This window comes from Cygnus atratus, chromosome 1 (genome assembly GCF_013377495.2).
Source record: "Cygnus atratus isolate AKBS03 ecotype Queensland, Australia chromosome 1, CAtr_DNAZoo_HiC_assembly, whole genome shotgun sequence".
NCBI lineage: Eukaryota > Metazoa > Chordata > Aves > Anseriformes > Anatidae > Cygnus > Cygnus atratus.
The window spans coordinates 10,364,654-10,390,030 of record NC_066362.1 but is presented as its reverse complement, the minus strand read 5'-3'; the positions used below and the strand labels follow the sequence as shown (position 1 = coordinate 10,390,030).

Genomic DNA, 25,377 nt, shown 5'->3' with positions numbered 1-25,377 from the left:
TCTTCCTGCTGTAGCCAGCTATTGGCTGTAGCTTGGCTTTAGAAAATAACGTAAAAATAAGATGCATAACAAAAATTAGAGTTAAAGTTGTAATACACAGTCTACAGAGAAAAATCAGAAGGTGTAAAAAAGGACAGATGACAGCAAAATGACACCATTTGGATTTGTACTTTGTGGGGAAAAAAATCTAATATATTCTTAATGAAAACTTTTTCAGATTATAGCCTTAAATTTAAAGTTACTACTGTGTACTTCCAGTACACAAACAAATCTATACATGACATTTTCAAAGTTTTAGGACACATAAGGAGACCACTGCCATCTTCTTCAAAGCCCACAAAATGTTTCATTAGATGAGAAAGTTGTAGAATTGCAAAATGTCATGGATTGGTCCTTTGGTTTCATTGCTTATCTTAAGAAACAGCCTTAAGATGCTCTTCAGTGACTATTTCTCCTGGTATACAGTTCATTACAACATATAGAAGCTTGGAAGAGAAAAAATCAAAAAGGATACTTGGGAGCCAGGAGGGAAAGACTCTGCTCACCTGGTGGGAAGTCTGGCATGCCACTGAAGCTGTGAGGAGAACACAGTTTGGAAATGCCGAGCAAGTGTGTTTTGGGACCACATGGTTAACACACATCACCATCGTCTGTGTTACTAAAGACTGATTTTGTTTGAAACCTACCTGAAAATATTCACCCGTAGGATTTCAACTCGGTCTGCTTTTATCACCTTGGGAGCAGGTAAACATGCTCCTCTAGCATTTTCTGTTCATTCACATTATTGTTTTTAAAGACCTGTTTAAACATAAATACATTGTGACAACTCCAGAATGCATGCAAACCTTTCTTTTTTTCTTTTTCTTTTTTTTCTTTTTTTTTTTTTAAAGGAAAAAGAAAAAAACAAAAACAAAGCAAACGTCAAGGGGGATTGCTCACTGCCTGCTCAGCAGCAAGAGCATTACAGCCGCCCACTCCTGCAGCATCCTCCTAAACACATCCAGCAAAAACAAAATTATTGCTCCACAGCGTTCTGACTCAGACAGGGTACTCGGGGAATAGCTATTGAATTTAGCAGCAGAGGCTGTCTGTTGCGAACTTTACACTGGACTGAGCATTAATGAGTCACTGCTGCTATAGCACAAACCAACTTGGAGACAGCACAAAGAGCAAAGGAGAAGAAGCCCAGCCACAGCCAGTGTGCAAGCAAAGATTGAAACCGAAGGGTTATGTAAGGTTCTTCTGTACAGCAGGGCAAGACATAAAACATCATCAATTATTTTTTTGTTTTTGGCAAACATTCTCTACTAGTTCCTTGGAGGGGAAAAAATCCCCTTCATAATGAAGCTGCAACCTGATGAGATATGTAACAGGTCACACCAATGAAATATTTGAGGAAATACTCTCAGAACATAACTGCTGATGAATTTCAGGTTTGCTAACTATAGATTAAAAAAATACACATTTTTCGTTAGCAATGTCAGAGGCAGAGGTGATGAAGATGTTAATGGAGGCATTTAGAGGGAAAGACAACTGCTTCTCCTTCATATGACCCACCCATTGTTGTGCTGTTGACATTACTAGGAAATGGGAACCCAGCTCCTTTCACCCACCTTAATGCTGCCTACTGTAATAAGTCCACAATATCTCAAAATCCTTTTCCCCTGTACTAATTCAGTATAGCACAAATCAACAACTTTTTGTCTTTGGTCTGGAGCTAATTTCAGAATTCGTTACATCAAGAGAGTGTATTATGGACCCAGGCTCAAGGAAGAGAATGAATTCTTCTGTTTTGTTCTACTCTTTAAATGGGAAAATAAATCTTATTACTTCATCATCTATTTGAACACCCAACTTATCACCATATGGAAACTAGCAATATATGAACAATTAGGTTTGCCATAATTATACCTGTCATATTTGCATAGAACAAAATTTATTGTCTAGGGGCAGTTTTAATCACAATCAAGTGGTGGGTGATTGAAGTTTTAATAAGAAATACCAGATTGGAAGTACATTAAATCCCTAAACAATTCTATTAAAAAAAAAAAAAAAGCAATCTCTGCTTCATGTACTGAACCTTAAGACTGGCACAACTTCTCTTATTATTAAAAAATGAAAAACTTGAACTAGGTTAATTATGTCACTGTTAACTAAACATAGGTAAGGTGCTAAAAATTCACTTAATGCATTTCTTTCAGCTTCTAAGCAATGAATTGGATACTGGCCTGGAGAAAAAAAAAAAAAAAAAAAAAAAGAAAAAAAAAGAAAAAAAACAGCTAGAAATGAAATTCAAACTGTTATCTACAAACTACATTTTCCCACAGCTAAACTAGATATCCTCCCCTTTGCCTTTGTCTGACTGTTTATATTCAATACTCACCTGTAACAGTGGGTTCAAAAGGATTTCTATTTGTGAGACCACTTACAAATCAATGTTGTTACTTTTTAACAATTCTGAAAATTAATATTAATATTAAAGTGAATTTACAATCCTCTGACAACTGCATTAAGAGTCTAGAGCACATCTAAGGAAAAAACTTACTCACTAAACTTGCTGACATCAAACAAACATTTAGATAATCTCCTCTTCGGAGCAGAGGTTTCCCTGGGTAACTCTAAATCTTACTTAGGGGCATTAGCTGAACTGCAAGAGCACCTACTTAAAGTCCAAGTACCCACCTACAACACTTAATTCCGAGATACCCTGCCCAGAACATGTTCTGACCACCTGCCGTACTTTATAGAAATGTCTTGCAGAGCAAAAAAGATGATGTTGATTTTAAATTTATACAAAGACCAATGGGAAAAATATTTACTCTCATCTATCTGAGTGCTATGGAAACTAAGATCCATGCCCTCCTGTATTATCCTTTCTCCTGGTTCCATAGTTCTCCATTTCTCACACAGTGGCTCAGCACTGATTGGATAGGGGAATAACCAAGGAAGAATAATGTATTTCCAAGTCTAGCTTGTAATTAAGTGATCAGAACACTTTTGGTTCACAGATGTAAAACATCTTAGATTGAAGATAAATTTGATCTCAGATCCCTAATTTCCTGGACTGACATTTGAAATACAGAATCTTCTTCCAATCATATTAAAAAAGAATAACTTGTAAAAAAGAAATTAAAAAAAAAAAAGAAAGAAATAAAGATTTGATAGCTACAGAGATGTTTAGATATTTTAAGCAGAAGATTTCAGTCTCTGATTCCAAGGAAATCAAGGTGTCATCTTGCAACATTGACCCAAATAGCAATGCTCCAGACAGAGGATTTCAGATACACCAGTGTAAGTCATGACCCCTGCATGTAGATACCTGCCCTCCGGCTGTGCTTGTCTCACACCAGGTGACTCCTTGTTTCTGATTCCACCCGGTCAGATGTGTTCAACATAGGCATACGTTGGAGACTTGTCAGTCTCAGCAGCAAATGCAGTCAGTGTCCCTCTCTCTGAACACTAGGAATGGACATGTAAATATGTTTGCAGAAAGACCACTGGGGAGCACTTTCACCCCCAAGTGAGCTCATAAATCAGTATATACATATATACAGTAAACCTGGGCCCTTTAGGCATCCAGCTGAAAAGTATCAATTTGTAATCTCTAAGCAGATGCACCAGAGTGAAAAATGTTTCTGGACAGACTTTGGACTTTGAAGAAACTATAACTTCATCATATTGACACATCACAAAATTATTGTTTCTTGAAGCTTCCCAATCAAAGGGAATCTTATAATTTATCAAGTGGATTAACTTAAAAAAAAATGGTGAATTACCTCAGCTGCTACTGATTTTTACAGGATTTTTACAGCTTCTGCTGTTTAGAGGGGACATTTACATTTGTTTATCGGCAAATTCACAACTGGATCACTTACAGTTAGGAAGTGCTATTTAGACATTCAGGAAATAGCACAAAACAGTTTGTTATGCTGCTTTCCTTCAGCACATCCTGCTTTCCAAGCTTTTCCACAAAGACTTATAGTGTGAGGAAATTGCTGGGTTCCTGGGGAATTTTGCCTTTTGTACTAACAAGTGCAGCAAAGGTCAATGTTGCAAAGAAAGTTGGCAGGAGCTGCCCTTAAGGAATGTGTTAACATAGAAATTCCACTACAAAGCCCAAAAGGTGAGATGAAGGTAGCAGGTGGACACCTTAGACTGATAAAGGAGAAAAAAAACTATCAAAAATGCCAGGTGAACATGCTACCTGAGTCTGTATCATACTTCCATGAAGTCAGAAATATAGTATTCTTAACTAGCTCTGCAGCAAGATGTTTCCAACGATTGAGGCCCTTATGATCTGACTCCTTTAAAAATTACTTGGAAAAGCCCCAAATCTACCTGCATTCTTTCCCAAGGCTCCCAATTAGCTGCACTCCTGAAATACTGGTACAAAACATGCTATCAAAATGCTGGAGAAAAAAAGGAAATATTCCCAGAAACAATCTGTTTCTCTGTGGAACCCATATTTTATCCAGTCCTACAGTGCATTTAAGGATACTGCTAGTATAGAATAAGCTGTATAGTCATAGAATCATTCAGATTGGAAAAGACCTCTAAGATCATCTATTCCAACCTTTAACCTCATCCTGACACGTCCACCACTAAACCATGCTATGAAGTTGTACATTACACATTTCTTCAATACCTCCAGGGATGGTGACTCAACCACTTCCCTGGGCAGCCAATTCAAATGCCTCACAACCCTTTCGGTGAAGAAATTTTTCTCAATATCCAGCCTAGACCTCTCCTGGCATAACTCGAGGCCATTTCCTCTCATCACTTGGTGCTTGGGAGAAGAGCCTGATCCACATCTTGCTACAACCTCTTTTAAGGTAACTGTAAAGTACAATAAGGTCTCCCCTGGGCCTCCTTTTCTCCAGGGTAAACAACACCAGCTCCCTCAGCCGATCCTCATAAGACTTGTTCTCTAGACCCTTCACCAGCTTCATTGCCCAACAGTCATGTTGGCTCAGAAAACAAAATACTGAACTGAAAAGGAAAAAAATATGACTGTTTGAAAGGAAAGATTATTCAACTGCTCATTGTTGAATGTTAGATTATGAAATTACATGACCAGCAACCAACCCAAATGTCTGAAACTCTATCTTTTACTTGTGCAAAGAGCAAGGCTCTACAATGGGCTTAAAATCAGAATCTGATGCCTCTTCTGCAATTTAATAGGTCCTCACTGCAGCAAGAGTTCTGCTGAAGTTGAAAGCTACTCTGACGCATGCACATATTGCATTAGTCAAATCAGATATTTTAAAATTTAATCCTACTCGGGCTCCATAGTGACAATTTATTGCATTTAATTTTATTTGGCCAAGAAATCTAATTTGACCAAGAAAAAAAATGTAAAAACATCTGGAGAAAACAGATAGTTTCACTCTAGCAAAGTATCTTAATTTCTCATTAGGAAAGGGAAAAAATAATAATAATAATAATAAAAAAGCTTTAACTCTTTTTCTTCCAAAGTTAAATATATATATATTAAGGTTGGACTAGATGATCTTAGAGGTATTTTCCAACCTAAATGATTCTATGGTGTAATAAAAACTTTTATTTTTGATAATATTTATTTAGATCTTAATTATTTCATTTGTCTGACTGGTAGCGATTTTATTGTGATTTTAGTTTATTGAATTTTCTTGTTGAGAAATGCTTGCTTGAAAACCTAAAATTATGCACACAGTTGCAGCATCTGAGCCTTTTGCCATGATCTTGCCTGCCAAAGAACTATGTCTGAAGTCAGAAGAGAAACAAGGGAAACAAAGTGCTGGAAGATGAATAGCCCCTTACTGGTCATATTCTAGAAGATGACCTGGAGCATGATGCAGCCAGCTAAGACAAGGTAGAAGCTCCTCCTGCACTGTACCTAACTCTCTCCTGTTCCAAACACCTCTAAAAAAATGATTAATGGGATGGAAGTAACTGCTATAGAACAGTTATGCATTCTCTGTAAGATAGCCTATCAAGGAGAGACTAGAAGAGCTAGGACTCCTTTTGGTAGGCACAAAGGCCGACAGCAGATATGGCTGACATTGTATACCAAATGCCAAAATTGTTATATAACGACAAATCTAGCAATACTGGACCAGGCAGCACTCACTGAGACCAGAGATCAATTTAGAGCAGAGAGGAGAAAACACTTTTTTACCCAACAAATAGTGAGGTCTGGTCTGTACCTAGCGAGCTACAGGGCGCTGTGGAGGCAGGTAATACAGGCAGATTAGGGACTAGGTAAATTTATGTATAAATTCACTAACAGATACTGAAGGGAAAAGGCAGAGATGTGTTCTTTAAAACTTTTAATCCAAAGATTGTGAATACTGGGGGATTACACGCATAATGGACCATGAACCACACCAGGCTTGTGTGCTCTCCCTACACAATGTTTCCCCCAGTCAATGGCAGGACAGAAGACAGGCTACATAAGCAACCTTGACCGAGAAGAACATTTCATATGCTCTTACCCATAAGCTAACCACTGACTTCAGTTGTCACTCCCAATAGAAAACTGAAGTCTTAGTATTTTGCTAGCAGGGGAAATTTTTTTTGCGTGCCTTCAAACTGGCAATAAATGTAACTTGCAGCTTTAAACAGTAGGAGACCAGTATGGCTACACTTTAATGAATATAACGTCATTAACAACACAAGGTGGTCTCTCATACACTTAAACAGCACCACATATCACCAACCCCATTCAATGCAGAAGAAAGCCCTGTTATATCTGTGGTTTGTCCCTTCCACTACCTACTAGCAAGGAAGAAAAGAACAGGAGCAATAAGAAAGAAAAACGTGAAAACACAGAAAACAGAGGGCATGCCAGAAACTTCTGTCATTCCCTGATAAAATCTCTGTCTTGCCCAAAAGGTCTTTTACTTCCAACATCACACACTGATTAGCAGACTTAACATTGTCATGAGAACAGAATAATGAAATGCTGTGCCTGGAGGCCCAAAGTCCTTGATGATTTTGCACACAACCATTAGGGAGGGTTCCATTTTAAATAATCTAGCTTTTACTTTCATTTGTGTTTTAATTCTGCCTTCTGAAATGCAAATAAAACTGAGTTACACACAAATGTTTTGAGAATTTATTAAAATTCTAAAATTCCTTCCACCAAGAAAATGGTGCAATTTGTAAGAGATGTCATATATAGATTTATTTTTTTTAAAGAATAAATAAATAAAAAAACTCCAAACTACATTCATCTTGTCATTTGATTTATTATTATTATTATTATTATTTTTAATGTCATTTCTATTACTAATGCATTCTGTCCACTACAACAAAGGTATGACATTTTGGCAAGCAGTCTGTTACATTGACCTTTAATTGGTTGGTAATATGCAAAGAAACATTTCCTAGAAGCCATCTATTGGTTAAAGAAACCTGTGGAAACACTACATGTCAGCTACACTACAACATGAAGACTTTGTAGAAACCCTCCTTCTCATTTATTGTACAACTGTCACACAAAGTACTCCAGATTGAAATGAGCTCAAACATGATGCATTCTTACACTGTTTAATGCATTATTAGAAATAGATTGAAGAATATACAGATTTCACAGCATACTCAGAAAAGAAGGACTGATTCTTTGAACACAGTTACCCTGGGAAGCATTTACAAGATAAAGTGAGTGAATATGAATAAATATAATAATATATATAATAATATGAATAAATATGAGTTACTGTGATGATGTAGCAAATCAGTCTGGGTTGAACCTCTAATATGAGGAAAAATAAGAAGTGTACTAAAAGTATATTGAGATAAATATTGGAATTGTGCATACAGCCAGGTATCAACGTTCTCAAAGAAAAGATAGTGAATTACAAGAGCAAATGCAGAGAAGAGCCCCAGAATTATTCAAGGCCTGGAAATAAAGACCTCATAAAGGCAGAGTTGAGGCTCAGAGGCCGGTACAGCACACAACTACCGTACAGTTTATGTGTAACTTTTGTGTGCAAATCTGGACCACTAGAGTCACCACTTATATTTGGCTCTTCTCAGTCATGTTTAATAGAGCTTCCAGAAAATAAGTGGAGCTTTCATTTCACAGAGGATTTTAAAATAGTAAAATTCATTTTTGGTTGTGACTGAAAAAGCAAACTCAATGACTTGGAGAAAAATTAGGAGCATTGAGAAGGCTGGCCAAATAGCATCAGAGTACAGCAGCCAACAAAATGCCCAAGAACACTTACATTCATGTTCAGTCTTTTTAGTCAGACAGCCTTACAAACCAGATCAATTTGAGCAAAATAAATTACTAGCATGATATATTGCGATTTTGAAAAATGTGTTTTATCATGGAAAACCATTCTTTTTTAACATTTCCAACTAGCCAGGCTGGAAAACGGTCTTACACTGGTAAATTTGTCAATATATTTCTTGCTTTTTGGAGAGATGATCTGAATAAAAGTCCTTAGGTCAAAAAATAAACAAGGAAAGTTCTCTTTGCCCATCAGGCAGAAGCACATACAACAAGGAAAACAAATATATCTGCAGGAGAAGAAACTGCCTGAGGGTAAGCCTCAGCTAAGCAGTGTAGCAAAGCCCTGGAGACAAAAGCTGGGAGAAATCCAAATAGAGAAACAACAGAGGGTTTGTGTTGCATTGTTTTGTTTTAAATCTGAGCTTCTGAATCTGAAAAAGTACCATCATAACGAAAGGAAACCAAAAGAACTCTTTGGACAAAATTTCACCTTTCACAGCTGCTACATCAACCCCCCAGCTTAAGCTAACACTCACTGTGATGAGGCTATTCACCTGCAGAACATCTTTCACAAATTAAAATTGAATATCCACAAACCGAGACTAAGAAACACGCTTGTAACACACACACAAAGAATCCCCAACAGAGAGTTTAAACAACAGCAACAACAGAATCTCTGGAAAATTAGCCATGGACAGTTATTTTGCAAGGGAATTTGCTCCAATGAATAAACAAAACTGTCTGAATAGAAAAGAAGTGCTACAACAATCTTCGCTCCTGATTTCTCTACATACCAAATGGGAAAGCAACAAAGAAGCTATGGTATCAGAGACAATCTGTCGTGTAGGGAAAAGGAAAAGTTAAACTGTGAAGCTGATCATCCAATAATACAATTAGCTGCAAGCTCTTTTTAGCTTTTATCATCTCCGTCACACTTAGAAACTCTAAATGCAATACACTGCTAGCAGGACAGAGATTCAGCAGGTGTCTCTCTAAGCTAGCATACTAGATGCTATTTCAGCATTGTCTACAGTTCAGGTCTACAAAAATCAAAACGATGACTCATGGCTATCTATGAGAATATAGGAAGTGGGAGGAATGACCCCCTCTTTATAATGTCAAGAAGAATACAAGATCTGCAGGAGCCAGATCAACTAAGCCATGGAAAGTAAAAACACTGGAACAGGCGATATCTGTATGAACTTTCATTGCAAGCTCTCTTGATTTATTTTTCCAGACTTTTATGATGCCTTGCAAGGTACGTGAGTTATGTGAATTTATCCTCTGAGGCATATTGCTGCATCTATAGAACCTGTATTTCAGTTAATAAGACTCCAGGCAAGACAAGTAAAAACCAATTCAAATATCTGACAAGTGGACAAGTTGACAAATGTTTGACTTCATAAGTGTCACATATCACTAGCTGTCATTCCAAACCACATTTTTTGTTCGTTTGCTTGTGTTTTTTTTTTTTTTTTTTTTTTTTCTTCTTCAGCAACTACAACTGACTATCAAAACAGACTATATTAACATCTGGAGATTTAAGCAAAGTTCATACAGGCTAACTAACTCAGTATTATAGTATAAAAAAGCCTTTTTCCTAGTGTGAAAACTTGCCAGTGAAGCCAGTTTTAAAAGAATTGCAGTACTGATCTTGAACTCACCTGCAAAGTTTCTGCTGCAACTGAAGTAGCTATTTCTATTATTTGGGCCAGCTCTAGTCATGGACTGAAATGTAAATCTAACACTGCAAAAAGCAGATGACAATGTCTAGTCTGAACACTCGCATGAAGTATCCAGAAATAAAATTTAGACATTTCCCATCTTGGTGAATTAGTCAGAATATACAGAATTGATGGAGATATAAAAAGTAAACACATAAATAGAGCTGGAGTCCTAACTCTGTGAAATTCTGCCAAATAAATACATAATGGAAAAACTTAAAGAACCATAACATACTATCATGTAAAAACATAGCATGCGTGATCTTACAGTGCTTAAACAGACAACCCTTCATTTTTTTTTGTATTTTACCAACACATCAGTTTAACTCCTGTAGGATTTCATCAGAACTTAAATCATTCCTTTTGTAATGCTGCTAACACACTGAATATTTTCATTAAATACCTTCTGTATAGCTCAAGAGTCACTCCCAGGGTAGGATAGAAAGCTAAAATAAAGGAATAAAATATTGTGAAAGATTAAACAGAAGAAACTGCTATAACCTAACAATTCCAATATTAGAGTGAAAACCACCAGAAAACCTTTGTATAGGTATATGCATGCACTGCCCAAAACCAAGTATAGACAAAACTCTGTTCATCTGTTTGACCACTAATTTACTTTTGTTAGTTTGCCCTTTTCTATCCATGTACATTTTCTCTTCCTACTAAGTCAGACCTGAAATTATTTTGGTAACCAACCCAGCACACAAAACATTGACTGTTCTGCACAATGACCAGCTTCTCATGTATCAGAAAAATACAAATAAAGTGTTGGAAAGTGTTACTTGCTATGAGACAAACCACAATACAAGCTTCTTCTGAATCTTCCTTCTCTGAATCTCTCCAGCTTGAGCCCTTTCCAATACAATGGTCCAGCAGTGCCTGTAACTGGCAAGTGAGTCAAAATGGTAGAAACACTTGAAAAATAATTAAAAAAAAAAAAAAGTCAAAATGTAAGTGTTGTTTTTTAACATATTTACTGAAATTAGTTTTGAAATCAGTTTTCAACATGTTTTAAGTCCTTAAAATCAGCTAGGAAAGGAGAAGGGAAAGATTATGCTGTGATGAACACCCTGAAGCCATCACAGCACACCAGTAAAACTGGGGCCTCTCCCTTTCTCTGTTGATTCTATGGGATATTGCATTGGTGTGTGAAAGAAGAAAAAGGAAATACCAAGTGCCTCCATCAACTCAAGACCTAATTCATCAGTGTCTCCTAATGACAAAATCACAGTGTTTACCATGTCATCTTTTGCAAAATATTGAGGGAAGTCAGGATTGCAGATACTTTAGGAATATCCAAATTACACCTCTTGAAAATAACATAATTTTCAGGTTATAGTGCAAATACTCTGGTCCTCACAGTCTGAGAGCAAGAATAAATTAACATTTTGAGGGGGATGATAATGACAGCAGAGGGCAGTTGTTAGCATTAAATTGTTTCAGAAAGTGATTTGTTCACAGCTTATGTTATGGATTGGAGGACTTGAGCCTTGGAATCAGAGTGCTTAAATAGGAAAGAAGAGAACCAAGCTGCAGATCCTCCGCCCTGGTCAGATGTCTTGTTTATTTATCCTTTAGATTAAAAGATAGTTGTGTGCGTACATATATACGTGTACAGTATCCGTACTGGAATATCATTCAGATGCAACTTCAACACACCTGTACAAGTGTGTCCAGATTCACATGTGTATCCACATGTTTACACAGATATTTTTATCTCACAAACCTGCCCCAAGCCTTCATGGAGTGGTTAATCTTTAGGTGTTAGGTGTGAAAATTCAGGCTTCTTTGACATTTCTGCAGCAGCTCAGGAGTCCAGTGGTTGAGCTACAACAGAACACTAAGCAAGAGATGTTGCCCAGTGCAGGTTCCACTAAACATGAGCAGTCAATCAAAATTTATCTATCATGTATTTTAAAAGAATAGAAAGAGATCTTGTTAGTATAAGCAATTTATCATTCACAGACAAGAAAGTAGGTGTCTCGGAATGCTATCTAGGATTCTAGGTGTGTTTTAGGGATCCAAAACAAAACTCTGGTTAGAGCTTTGGAACCCTTCTCCCCTAAAATATCATCAAGCACACCTACAAAATTTATTTCAGTCGTATAGATCTTTCAGACTACAGAAAAATTCCCAATCTTATTTAAATGGAGGGCATCTCTGCCCAGTAATCTTGAAATACATTATAACATCTTTATTTAAGTTTTCCAGTTGCATTATGAGATACTGAAGCCTTATTCTATATGAGCAGGAAAATATGAGGGGATCTGGACAGACTTGCACGGCTGTGTTGAAACTGTATCTAAACTGGCAGATAAACACTCTGAGCTCCTCATTCCCAGCCACAATGGTGCACCTTGGACATTTCCCAACGTCACATACAGGCAACCTGCCTCCTAGCACACAATCTGTGCCTCAGTTTCCATGGAAACTCACTTTCCTCAGTTTTCAGAAGAACCCAAGGCATAAAGGCTAGAATGAAGATATGATGTCTCTAGTTGAGATGTCTGAAGAAATCTGGACAATAATGTGCAAAATTGCATGTAACTCTACAGCCCCAAGAAAACAAGTAAAAGCAAATAACCCAACACAAAGCAACACAAAGAAATATTAGGCAAGAATTAGACAGTGAAAATACGAATGTCTCTCATTCTCTGGTGAAAGGTATTTTAGTGGAACTTGAGTCTTTGTTTTATACAAATAGTTATGCTGTTTCCTTTCAATACGGGCAGTAATGGAACAAAAGTTTACTAAATAATGCACTCGGTATGCATTATAGTGTTGACAACAAAGTACTGACACTGATGCAAGGCTTTCCAGAACGAGAGATTTCATTGTGGGAAAGGACATTTACACGGTAATATGCATACATCTGAATTTGGATAGGAAAACAAGTACAATTAATCTCAAAATATTATACAAACAAGGAACTAACATGTAAATAACTTGAGAATGTGGAAAAGGACTTTACTGAAGCAGGAAATAGGATATTTTGATGTTGTTTCCAACATTTTCTGCAGGCTGTGCTTGAAAAGACTGTTAGTAGGTGTTCTTTAGTCATCATTTTCTCTCAGCTTTAATTTTCTGTTACCTAAAAGATCTAAACTCTCTTCAGCTCAAAAAAAAAAAAAAGTGCAAGAAGGTAAAACTTCAGATTTTCCTGAGATGGAACATTAGAGATGCTCCCTGGTACCTAATGAGTAATGGGCTGCTCAGGTGGACAGATGAAGGCTGAGGGCTGCACAACTTATGACTCCACACTGCAGAAGAATGAGGCTGCACCTTGGGTTTAGTGTGCAGCACTGGATCAGAAACTACTTCAAAGTAAGTCAAACTTCATTTCCCTCACAACATGTTGGATAACTGAAAAACAAAATCCCAAAAGACTTTTGCAAACCACTGATTTTTTAAAATATGCTTTTCTAAAAAACACTATGCACAATTTTTAAAGTGTGACAACAAAAATTGGGATCTTTGCGAAGCTTAAGCTTACTACAGTGTTTTACATGATTAATAAAGAAATATATCATGAGATCACCTCACATATTTATGAGTTTAAAAAGTTTTAAAATTTACACAGTCTGTGGGAAAATATTCGTAACTCCTCTATCCGTATTTTATAAATATATTACAATGTCATGTACTTTTCAGTATTTCTAGTGATACTCATAAAATAGTATTTTCCAAATGCAAGTATCTTCACTTTCTTGTATATAGAAAAGTTTTATTTATACTATTTTTGCTTCCAGCAGAACTGAAAGCTTTTGATCTACTAGCATGATCTATGTATCTCCAGACAGCTATTGCACTGATGAATGGGGAGTACCTGAAAAGCATACAACAACCTTTGCGAATTTTACCCTTAGTTACTGCAGGATACATTTTCAACAAAGCCTCCACCATCACAAACATGCAAACGCTACATTGGTAGCACAGCTAGCCCATATACGACCTTTTAGCAGGATACATAGAGACAGAATATGAACTTGCACATAATATCATATAAGTATGGAAATCCCATAATACTGAAGTGGTGTATCCTTGGTAAGAGTTAGGACAGGCAAGTATGCAATAGTAATCAACAGTAAAGCAAAAAACGAGACGTTCACTGCTTAAACAGCAGGCTCTGTCACATGACATTCTTTGCCATCCTTAACCATGAGGCTGGTGCTTGTCTCCCTCCTTACAGCTGATACGACCCTCCTTCTCCATTGCAATTTCCTAGAAAAGTCTCCGTGTTCTTTTCATCTTTGCTTTTTCTGCTATGGTTCACATTTTCTGGCAAAAGCCACCTAGCAAATCCCTCTGAGTCCAGATCAGGGCTTTCCCTTTTCCCCTTGCCAAGCTATACACCTATTTCAACCACCTTTAAAGCTGCTCACAAACATTTTTTCATATTAGCATGAATTCATACACATTGAAAAACAACAATGGAATTTCTTTCCTTAGAGTGGAACAAGTCACCTTTTTCCAAGTTTTCCTTAAAATCATTTCATATATAAACCAGAAATGAAATCACAATGCTTTTCCAAATTACTCGAGCTTTTACTGTGTAATGCACAAAAATAAGTAATTTTATCTTTCCTAATTAGATAGTTTTCTAGCATAAAGGTGCATGAAAACACAAATATAATTTAGTATACAAGTGTTATTTTTCATTTAAATGTGCTCTTGCAGCTCAAGGGATGCCAACATAGTATTAGAAAAGTCATCACTAATACTTATTATAACCTTGCCCAGAGATTGTCTGTGTAGCATGCCTAGGAAATATCATAGCCATCTCTGTAGGATGCTAGTGTTTGAACAATGAACATATTGATAACCTTCACTGGCACCTTCCTCATGGCATTACTGGAGGATGTATAATCCTCTTCCATCAAATTATTTTCATGATTCAGGTCTTAATTAACACTTTGAGTCACATAAGCCCTAACAGTAAAACTCTCTGTGCGGTCATTAGTAACAGTTGGATTCAACTCCACTTCTAATTTCAGAGAAACTATGACCCCGTAGATATAAAATGACTTAAACTTCAGATAAATAATTCAGCTTCACTACATAAAGTTTACAAAATGCAAGCGTAAAGGTAGTCCATGAAAAAAAAAAAGAAGAAGCAAACATATGGAAGGTGAAGAAATTATCTTAGTAGAAAGTATCAGCTCAGATTCAGGAGATAACAAGCAAGTGTTTCATGTATAAAAAACCTTCCTAAAAATAGGAACATTTAAAAACAGGAGTCACTGAAAGCTCTGATATAAATCCAGGATAACTGCAAATAGAAAAGACAGTACAAATATCTGAGCCATTAGGAGCTCTTGAGGTGATGGTATCAGGGAAAACAACATGAAGTGATCTAGAATTAATAATGATGTAAAATATGAGTCAGCAAAGAGATCTGACTAGGGCTTAAGTTAATAAAAGGGTATTTGTCCCCTTAGGTAATGTTTTTTAGGTCTTCATCCCCCCCCCCCCCCCCCCCCCTATTTTTGTTATTTTTAAATCAGACTAAACCCCTGGGTACATAAGAAACACATATTTTTAAAGAACCAACAAGAGAACTTCCCAGAACAGCTAACCTTGGTAATAGTTGAGAAAGATGTCTGAATCAGAACTTAGAAGATAAAACAAACAATGAAAATCACATTAAAAGCTTAATCACCATTGACTTGGGTTTACTAATTTGAGAGGTAATATTCATTTTTGAATGTATGGCTTTGGCTGTGTCTCGCATTTGATACAAAAGGAAAAGTACATTTTCTCAGGAACCATTTATTGACTGATCATACCCAGAAACATCTTCTGAAAAAAAATGTTTTTGACAAATTTTTAAAATGTATGTACATACTTAAGTTAAAAACAAACAAAATAGGAGTGACTAAGAAAGCACAATAGATTACCATAGATATATAAAAATTAGGACAAGAAAAAAGTGCACAAAATTCACAGAAATTTTTCACAAGACAAACATTAAGAATCTGACAACCTCTGCAAGTCAGAATCGCAAAATCACAGATTCCCAGAATGGCCGAGGTTGGAAGGGACCTCTGAAGATCATCTAGTCCAACCCCCTTGCTGAGAATATCACCTAGAGCACATTGCACAGGATGGCATCCAGGTGGGTTTTGAATATCTCCAGAGAAGGAGACTGCACAACCTCTCTGTGCAACCTGTCCCAGTGCTCTGTCACCCTCACAGTAAAGAAGTGCCCCCTCATACTGAGCTGGAACCTCCTGTGCTTCAGTTTGTGCCCGTTGCTTCTTGTCCTGTCGCTGGGCACAACTGAAAAGAGACCGGCTCCATTCTCTTGACACCCTTCCCTCAGATATTTATATACATAAGTCAACTCAGTCCTTCTTGAACAAGAGTAGAAGAAAGTTTCAAAAGGTCATTTCAATCAGTTTACCACGAGAGAAAAAAAAAAAGATTTTACATTTGTGTTGTAATCATGTAGTTAATGTTTGTAAATTCTTGAGATTCCCAGGCAATTAAAAAAAAAAAGTCACATAGAAAACTTTAGAGGTGTTCCAACACTAAAAAGAAGCAGCATTGATTAGTATTTAAAGGATGGAAAATCAAATTCAGTTGTGGGAAGCAGGGGGGAACTAAATTATTGCCATCTGTTTGAAGGGTGAATTAAACTCTGCATGAAGTAGTGAAATTGATACAGAGGTCATGCAGAAATCTTGCTGGTATGCAGAGAACCACTGTGTACATCCTAAAATGATAGCATGCAACTAAAAATAATAAGTATTGTAGATTCACTGCAGCACTGTCAGTAATGCCAACCTCAAGCGCTAAAGACATCATGAGTCACATCCTCCAAACTAATAAAACTGGTTTTAAAGTCATAGGTCTTAAGCCACTAATACATTTGGGGGACTTTATTTGCCTTATTGACTTGAACATTTAAAATTATCTGAGAATTTCTGAAAAATATTTTTTTTTGAGAGAGAGGCTGCACTGAAAGAATATTTTTTCACTAATTTAATCTTTTACTTCAGGGAACCGAATCATATTACCCTTCTGAAAGAGTGATCAAGGGCTCACCTAAAATGAGACGGGACACCCTTCTTCCTCCATGTTCACAGAAAAACTGTTCTGGAATCTTTTCTAAATTAAGCATGAGACACTTATTTCATTTTCTTAAGGTTTTATGATAAAAACACCATACATATGCAAAAATCTCTACAAGAATCTTGAGTCTAGGGAAAATAATAAAATTTGGCTGTGATAACTTACACATATCAGACTTACATGAGCTCATGGGAAATTGATGGAAAAAATGGTGTATTCACAAAGGTCTATAAATGACTCATAATATTTTGCAGTAATAATACAAAGTCCACAGAAAGCTACATAAACACATGCCCACTAAGTTACAAAAGGAAAGCAAACAAACTATTTTCCACCCATTTGACTGAAGCACAGAGATTTTTTTCCCAGAAAACACTGATTTACATTACATGGTAGGGAAGCTATGGAAACTGGAAGAGTGAACTCCTGCTAAGCAGAAGAAGCAGGAAAATACATACCTCCTGTGATACCTATGTACAGACAACTGACTAAGCAAATGACTTCCCTAGTTTCCTCTCATCTCCTACATGAAAGTTAGTCCTCAGCATAGCATGCAGATTGATTCTTCAGCTAAGTCAACCTGTGCTGATAGAAGGACTGCTGGAGTGGAACTCATTTCCCCCAGCTTTACATGCCAACAGCATAGATATATACATCTAGGCACCTCTGATAAAGAAGAGAGAAGTCCATACTCTTGGCTGTAGCTCATCCCATTTTATAGTCTTAGAACATTTCAGGTCAGTCCTGACTGAGAAGTACCTGCTTTGATCCACTGAACAAAAACGGGCTTTAGGACAACCAGCAGAGTTTTAACGTCTACACAGTCTGCACAGTAGGTGTCTAAAGTCTGGTGAATTAATCCTTCTTTCTTCTTACTTACACTTCAAATGACACATCCAAGCTCATCTGCAAGTCAAAGCGGATATGCAATTGCTCAGGGAATCCCAACCTGCTGTTCTGTCCTTTAAGCCTATTTCTAATAGCTCTACTCTATAAAAGGTATGTTTATGAATTCATCCAGGTGCCCCCTGTGCGTATTTGGTCACTATCATCTGAAAGGCAAACTACATTATAGGATTCATATTTTTGCAAGTAGGAGTCATAAAAAGCAATTATCCAGGTTTGGCCTTTCATAAGACAGAACAGAAAGGGACTGCTGACAAAACAACATTTTCAAAAAATAGCTGCTGTTTATTTAAGCCATAAAGAATCGTGAGATCATCATGCGGCACAATCTTCACACTAGTAGCTCAGGATTAACTTTGCTGATACAAAACATGATTGAAATACAGATTAAATTATCAAGTCAGAAATAGAATAGGTCTAGAAATAAATGTGATTCACACATGGCTACATCTGTTGAAAGAGAAGAATTAGTTGTTACCATAAAGAAAGACTGAGGAACTGAAAAGATGAAGAAAACAAATATCAACAGATTTATTTAGCAATAATACCAAAATTAACATCATAACTTCAAACACATCATTATTTTTAAATCACTTTTTAAGAAAAATCTTCAATTCCTGTTTCCCCAAGATCATGACTGTAGAGTACAGTGATCTTCAAGTCATAAACATTCATGTGCATCACTTAGAGGGCTATTTTCTGATCTATTTATAATTTGATTTGTTACTTGGCCATGTTTCCTAATCTATCCATCAATATTATAAGCATCTGCCCTATGCCAACTAACTAATGAGTTCATTTTCTACCATGAAGTTGTGAGCTGTCTTTCTACATGTCATGTTCTGTACACATCAGGCTGACACTACCTGTAAGTGTATAGGCAGCAAAAATAACAATAAAATCATGCTTCAATAATACATACACGTTTTTAAAAATACTAAATGGAAAACCTAACCAATTAGTACTCACCACCAAGGCCTTGGACCTGTTACTCAGTAGTTTTTCAATGTCTCTGGCTGCAATTTCCACTAGCTGACGAGGGTTGTTGGCTTCTACAGTATACAAATCTCTGTATTTCAAATATATCTGCAAGAGGAAAAAATGGAAATAAATTAAGATGGCAACTGACATTCAAAATAAGCAGTGACTTGACAGAACAAACATCAGTAAATCCTCTGTTCTTTCTGGAGATCTGCAGGAAGATTGTTGTTAGGATTATCCCAATGTGTTTTGTGAAAGAAATACTTCACTTTTTTTTTGATAGGTAAAAGGTACCACTAAAAATCATTTAGTAAATCTTCAAAACTGACTGATTCTAGTGACTGAATATTCAACTTCTAAATTCTCAAGGAATCAGGTTCTCATAGAGGGCTAAGAAAAAAGTAAGAGAGATCTTTTAAAATGACTGAAGCTGAAACCAAATAATTACTGCTGAATTTAATTTTTCCTTGAATACTGAACAACGAACATGCTTTTGAAGTAAATAATTTAAATTATGCTAATGCAATCAATTTAGTCCCTTATCTATTTATTCAGATTATAGTATAAGTATTCATGAGGAAAGAAAAGAGGAAGAGGAAGGAAAAAAAATAAGAGAAAAAAGGCAAAACAAACAAAAAAAGGGAAATGTTAAAAAAATAAAAGGGAAGGCGTAAAAAAGAGGAAGGGGGCAAGGGATGTTTCTTCTCTGTCATGAATAAAGGTCATTTTTGGTGAGGAACCATTGTTGTTTACAAAGCAGAGCACATATAAATGAGATAATTTGATTTGTTAAACAAAGCCGCTACAATGAGCAGCGTACAACCATGAGAAGTAAAGAAGAAAAAACAGAAAAAAATCATTTGCCTATGTCTGTCCTGGATAGAACTGTACAAAGAAAGAAAAATGTATTATTTGGCAAAAGAAAACAAAAAGTGGATACCTTATGGCTAGATGGGCAAATGGGGAGAACTAATTTATGCAACCAACAGATGGCCTGAGTTTACTCAAGTACTCTGCCTCTCTGAAAGGCTGCCTGATGGGGCTGTGCTGTCTCCCAGGAAGTAATTCCAGGCACACACAGGAACAGGTCCAGCACTAATGTGCTGGCTGCAAGCCAGCACAAGAACTGAGAAACTGCAGACCAGGCTGAGTCTACCAGCCCTGCCAGGTTTTTCAGGTTAAAGCCATGGAGACCTTAAAGAGACTCACCAAATCTGTCTCCCTCTGATGCTTGTAGCTGATGGGTGTTATTGCAAGTAAATTTCTGACAACTACAGTTATATCTGCAAATTTTTATCAGGCATGTCTCGTAAGTTGTCAAAGGTTTCCATCACTTTTGAATTTCAGAACACTGATTTATTTACTTATTTATTTATTTTCCTACAGAAATGCTGTCCTTCCATCAGTAATTAAGTAACTGGAATATGCTCTAATTCTTGGTATAGTAGCAACAGTTTTAAAAATTCAGTGCATCAAAAGTAGAAAGCACTACAAAGAAAGATAGTTTATAACAAACACTGATTATAGTTTGGAGGTTTTTGAGGCGCTTGATTTTCAAAATTGTCACACAGAAATTTTATCTCGGGAACACAACAAAATCTCTTTTTGCTGTTGTTGATAATGAAAGAGTTTAATAGTATAGCTGAAAGTTACCCCCCCAAAAAACAGTAATAAATTTTAAGTTACAACCAATCACTACAGAATTTCTTAGATTTTTCCCTGAAAAACATCAAATTTGCACAGGATTCTGAGTTAAATTGAATCTGGAATTAACCTTTGAGTACAGAGCAAAGTTATAGTAAGCCATACTTGTAAGGGTTCAAGAACCTGGAAGAAAAATATACGTTTTCATCCCTATGTGTAATCCATTTTTACAGCAAACTTGAACCTGTAAACCCCCATCTGAAAACATTCCAATTTTTCACACACCCCACTCCTATAGGGAATTTGTTCCCAAACCTCCCATCCTGGGTGACTTGAAAGCTGTGGACTATCGAAGTGTGGTCTAGTAGGAGCACACTTAATAATAATAATAATAAAAAAGAATAATTTCTTTTTACCAGCTATAAAAATAGCTCAAAAGTCCGAACCATTTAACAAAGAGATAACAGCCACAAATGACAGCAGTCCTGTTCATACTTCAACTTAAAACCTTCGTAACCTGCATTGTGGGTCCTGCCACTGAGAAAGCCCAACTACAAGGTTGGCTTCAGAAATGACTGCATGTCTTTAATTTAAAAAAATGAAAATCAACACCTCTTCCCCTCCCACTCCACTCTACAACACCCATCCACACTAAAAAAAAAAAAAAAAAAAGACTGAGTCTTGCACAAGATCTCCAATAGAGTTGAGTTGCTGACTCTTCTCCTCCTCTCTATGTTACCCTACTCCAGGGCTCGTAGCACATATCTCTCCTGTTAGTATCACTGGTGGAAGATTTATCCCACAATATCTTAAACAAAAGGCATCAGAAATAATTCAGGACTTAACACACTCCTTTATTTTCCTGAACCATGAGAACCACCAAGGAACAGTGTAAGAAATATTCACTAATTATTTAAGAGGGGTGTACATAATTTATTTGTTGCCTGCTCCCCTTTTCTCTACCTCAGTTCTAACACTGCAGCAGCTCAGTGTAGCAACACATGGGGAAATGATACACGCCTCAGAATTTGGCTCTCTGTAACAAACTTTTCATTCTCAAAGCCTCCCACCTCACAGTCAAACACAATTAGCAAAAGCTCATCTCAAATAGCCATAAAGGGCCTTATCAGCAAAGGTGTGCTCATTCTCCTTTCAAAATGCAATTTGGCAGGCTCCATGGCTTGTTAAGAAGAGCTAATTTGAATACAATTCATGAAATTGCTTTGACCAAGTGAATGTAAGTTTCTGCTGGCTTTTACATCTAAAATCATTTTTAGTACTTTAATCACTAATGTTCTGCTAAAAGCTCTCCAAATTGTCAGTAAAACCCTAGCATTTTTCAGAGAATAAAGCCTCATTGCATGACTAAGTAAAATCCGTAAGGTCATAGCACAAAAAATGCTTTAATTTTTCTCTGAAGTCAATAGCCATGGACTTTTGAATTTAGGACAGAATGTATTAAAATAGCTTTCTAAATGCTAAATATTTATTCTGGTATAACAAATTGCAAGGTTTTAGAGAAGAAATATGATGGGGGGGTATCATATGAATATGAAACAACACAAGAACAAGGACAACAGCTGAATGTGGTAAAGATGAAAAAAACTGCCTGTTCCTCAGCTGAACATGCCCCTCTCCACTCAGTCTTCAAGGACATATTTATAAATCCCCTACAAACAGATATTCTTCTTGCTTTCTACCAGACTCGCCAGGGAAAGTCAAAAATTTCTGTACAAATTGAGAGAATGAAAGATGCACATTCATTGCATGACTCTTGCTACGTTGTGGCAGGCGTTGGCCTGGGCTGTAAGGCTGCAGTTTTATTTAAATGGCCCTCATGCTCTATTTCAGTTAGAAAAATCTAGCTTCTCATACAAGTTCCTGAGAGTAATAAATTATCTGTTTTGGATAGCCAGCAGTCTTGGCATTATATCCAGAGATTACCCAAATAACAAAGAATAATAATTTGAGTCATTCTAAACTACAGAAGAATTCCGTTCCCTTTTTTTATTTATTATATTAACTGTCTGTTTCCCAATTTACAAAAAAAAAGGAGCCATTTCTTCACACAGTGCTAACCTAGCTGAGGTCCCAACACAGGTCTGGGATGCGTACACACCAATCTCAGTTCCACCACCAAGTACTTGTATGGACGTAAGGTGTTATATGAGATGAGGTCCTCAGAAGTCGAAACTCAGAATTTCAACAGTTAACCAATAATAATATGTCTTTTCCTATCTTAAAATGTGCTTTGGAATAGAGAAACAAAATACCTCAACCTTACTTGTCTGTACAAAGGTAAATCTATTATGCTTGTGCTACTTTGATACTACTTCCAATATCAGATAGCCCAGCTAGGCTGGTGTGACACCTTGGTGAACAATCAATATTTATAATCAGTCTAGACCAGCTGAAGATTATTATGAAGGTAAAACTACTGTTCAAAGACACTACTGTGCTTCAGACCACAAATCAACAAAAACTTTGAGATACTTTGAGTGTTTTTGAAATCTGGATCTAGGTTTTACAAGCCTATATACTAAAGCAGTTAACTTTTTGAATATAATTTGAATTGAGCACAAATTAATTAAGAGGTTTTCTATTAATCTGTTCTTGCCCTCCCCCTACTTTTGGAGAGGACATCCCTTGGCCAGTTCCTTCTAGGTCCTACCAAAAAGTCTCTAGCCTTCTGTTGTGATGGGGGCCTGCTTATGAACCTGCTTTCTGGTCTTTTTATAGGTCTCCCATCAGTTTTTATTTCTGTTACATGCCTGTGGGTGAGCATTTATCTCTGCTGACCTGTGTCAAGGTCCTGAGTGCGCTAATGGGAATTAATGACCATGACCTGCCTCACAGGGATCCTCTGCCTGCACCCCTGTGCACAGGCTCCATTTCAGCCTAGCCCTGGGCTGCTACTCTGTAGGTATGACTGTTTCCAGCCCTACCTCCTGAATGGACCTTGGATCTATGCCATAGGTAGTTGGTCTCCTAGATGGACCTCTCAGATGTTTGTTATAGCTTTTTTCCAGTCCTATCTCTTGGATTAACTTTGGACCCACGTTGTAGCCTTGTCTCCAGCCTGTCCCTAGCCCCATCTCCTTTTGCTACTAACTGGAGGCCCTGGATGAATCCTGGACCTGGTTCATTGCTTCTCAGGTCTGAAGCTGCTGATAGACTGTTACCAGCATCCAGCTCCCTTACAACAGTGCAGAACTAAAATCTCCCCTCCCTCCCTGATTCAGGTGAAAGCTATACAAAGGAAACATTACCTCAGCATTATCCGCCTGGAACTAGGAGAACTGGGGAACACTTGTCACAGATATTTGCACATTTCTTTATGAGGCCATCCCAGATTTACTACCTGTGGCTGAGAAAGAGCTAATCTGACACCACTTTCAGAGCCAGCACCACTCCAAACCACAACTCATGCACAAGCAACTCCAGAGCACTTTACTTATTAGCTGCTGCAGAGTATGTCACAAAAGCAAAGAAATAGCTTAGGTACAGAGCTGTCCTCAAACTAAAAGAACGTTCGGAGACTTCAGTGCTGGGGGGCTAGATGCAGAAACACCCCGGTGTCTGGAGGTCACTGCTGGGGTCCAGCCCAGCTGACAGGTTCAAGTTAAGTTCTGTACTCCCAACCAGGGAGTGCTGCTTTGGGCACCACTCAACACCAAAGCTGGTTCTGTGCATTGGATAATTCTCTGCTGAAACCAGTAAGAACTAATGAGCAATGTCTGCTCTTTGCTAACACTTAGTTTGAGATTTATGTAGCTCTGAAATTTCTAAACCTAAGGCTAAGCAAGCATCCCAAGTCACATTTATAGCTACTGAAAGAAACAGGCATGTCCAGAGTTTTTATTCTCAGAGTATTTGTCTGCTTCTTATCTAGAGAATAGAGTTGACTTACTGTTCTTGAATGAAGCAAAATCCTTGCTTAATGAACCATATCAGAGTATCAAATAAAAATGTAGCTAACGGGATAACTTAAAAAGTTTTTCTACCCTATAAATCTACTTTAACTCAGTCCAGAATTCTTGTTGAGTTCATTCATTGCTCTCTATTTCCCCTCTCCCCCTCTGAAACAAAATGATATAGATTGACCCAAAAAATTATTCCTGGAGAGAAAGGAATCATCTTGCTTGAAATTTAAAAAAAAAAAAAAAAAAAAAAAAAAGTACATTTCTTACTGAAATTTCAGGTAAAGTTTTGAAAACAAATATTCTGACAAAATTATACTGATTTATCAGAAAAAAAATCAACAAATTATTCAATTTTGGCTTCATGAGAGCTATGAAGTTACATGTCATGATCTCATGTATGTGAGAAAAGCAAAGAAGGGGTGACTGTTTGAGAGACATCTAAATATATGAAGAGATCGTGGAAGCAGGAAAGAAGACAAAATCACTCCAATCCACTTGAGTGATTATTACTGCTAACTTTTTATTGCTGTGGGTATTTTCCTTTAACTCAAATTTTGAACAGTCACAGACAACTGTGTAATCTACCCGAAGGGAACAAATTCTGTCTTCTCACTATCATATCCTATTTTCAAAGTTACAATTTGTATTTCTAATACCTCAGAGATTTTTTTTTTTCTGACAAGATGTTTCTTTTCTTTGAATCACAAGTGATCCATTGCAGAACACATTGAAAAATGTTCCTTCTCAAGTTCTGTACACAAAGAAATCAGACTGAGTACTTTAAATGTGTCTTACTCTCTACTTTATATGATCTATAAATAAGATTACAGTTGCTCCCTAGCAACCTGCTGATGCCTTCATTCTCGAAATTCATGACAATAACACAAAGGAAAACACAATA

General features: G+C 36.9%; 1 protein-coding gene across 1 annotated transcript in view; it reads right to left on the bottom strand.

Moving 5' to 3' along the window:
• CACNA2D1 (calcium voltage-gated channel auxiliary subunit alpha2delta 1) overlaps positions 1 to 25,377 on the bottom strand; it is a 404,847-nt gene that overhangs the window by 307,545 nt on the left and 71,925 nt on the right. Inside the window, exon 3 of the mRNA XM_035549547.2 lies at positions 18,898 to 19,014. Coding sequence (XP_035405440.1) covers positions 18,898 to 19,014 — 117 coding nt within the window. The remainder of the gene's footprint in view (positions 1 to 18,897; positions 19,015 to 25,377) is intronic.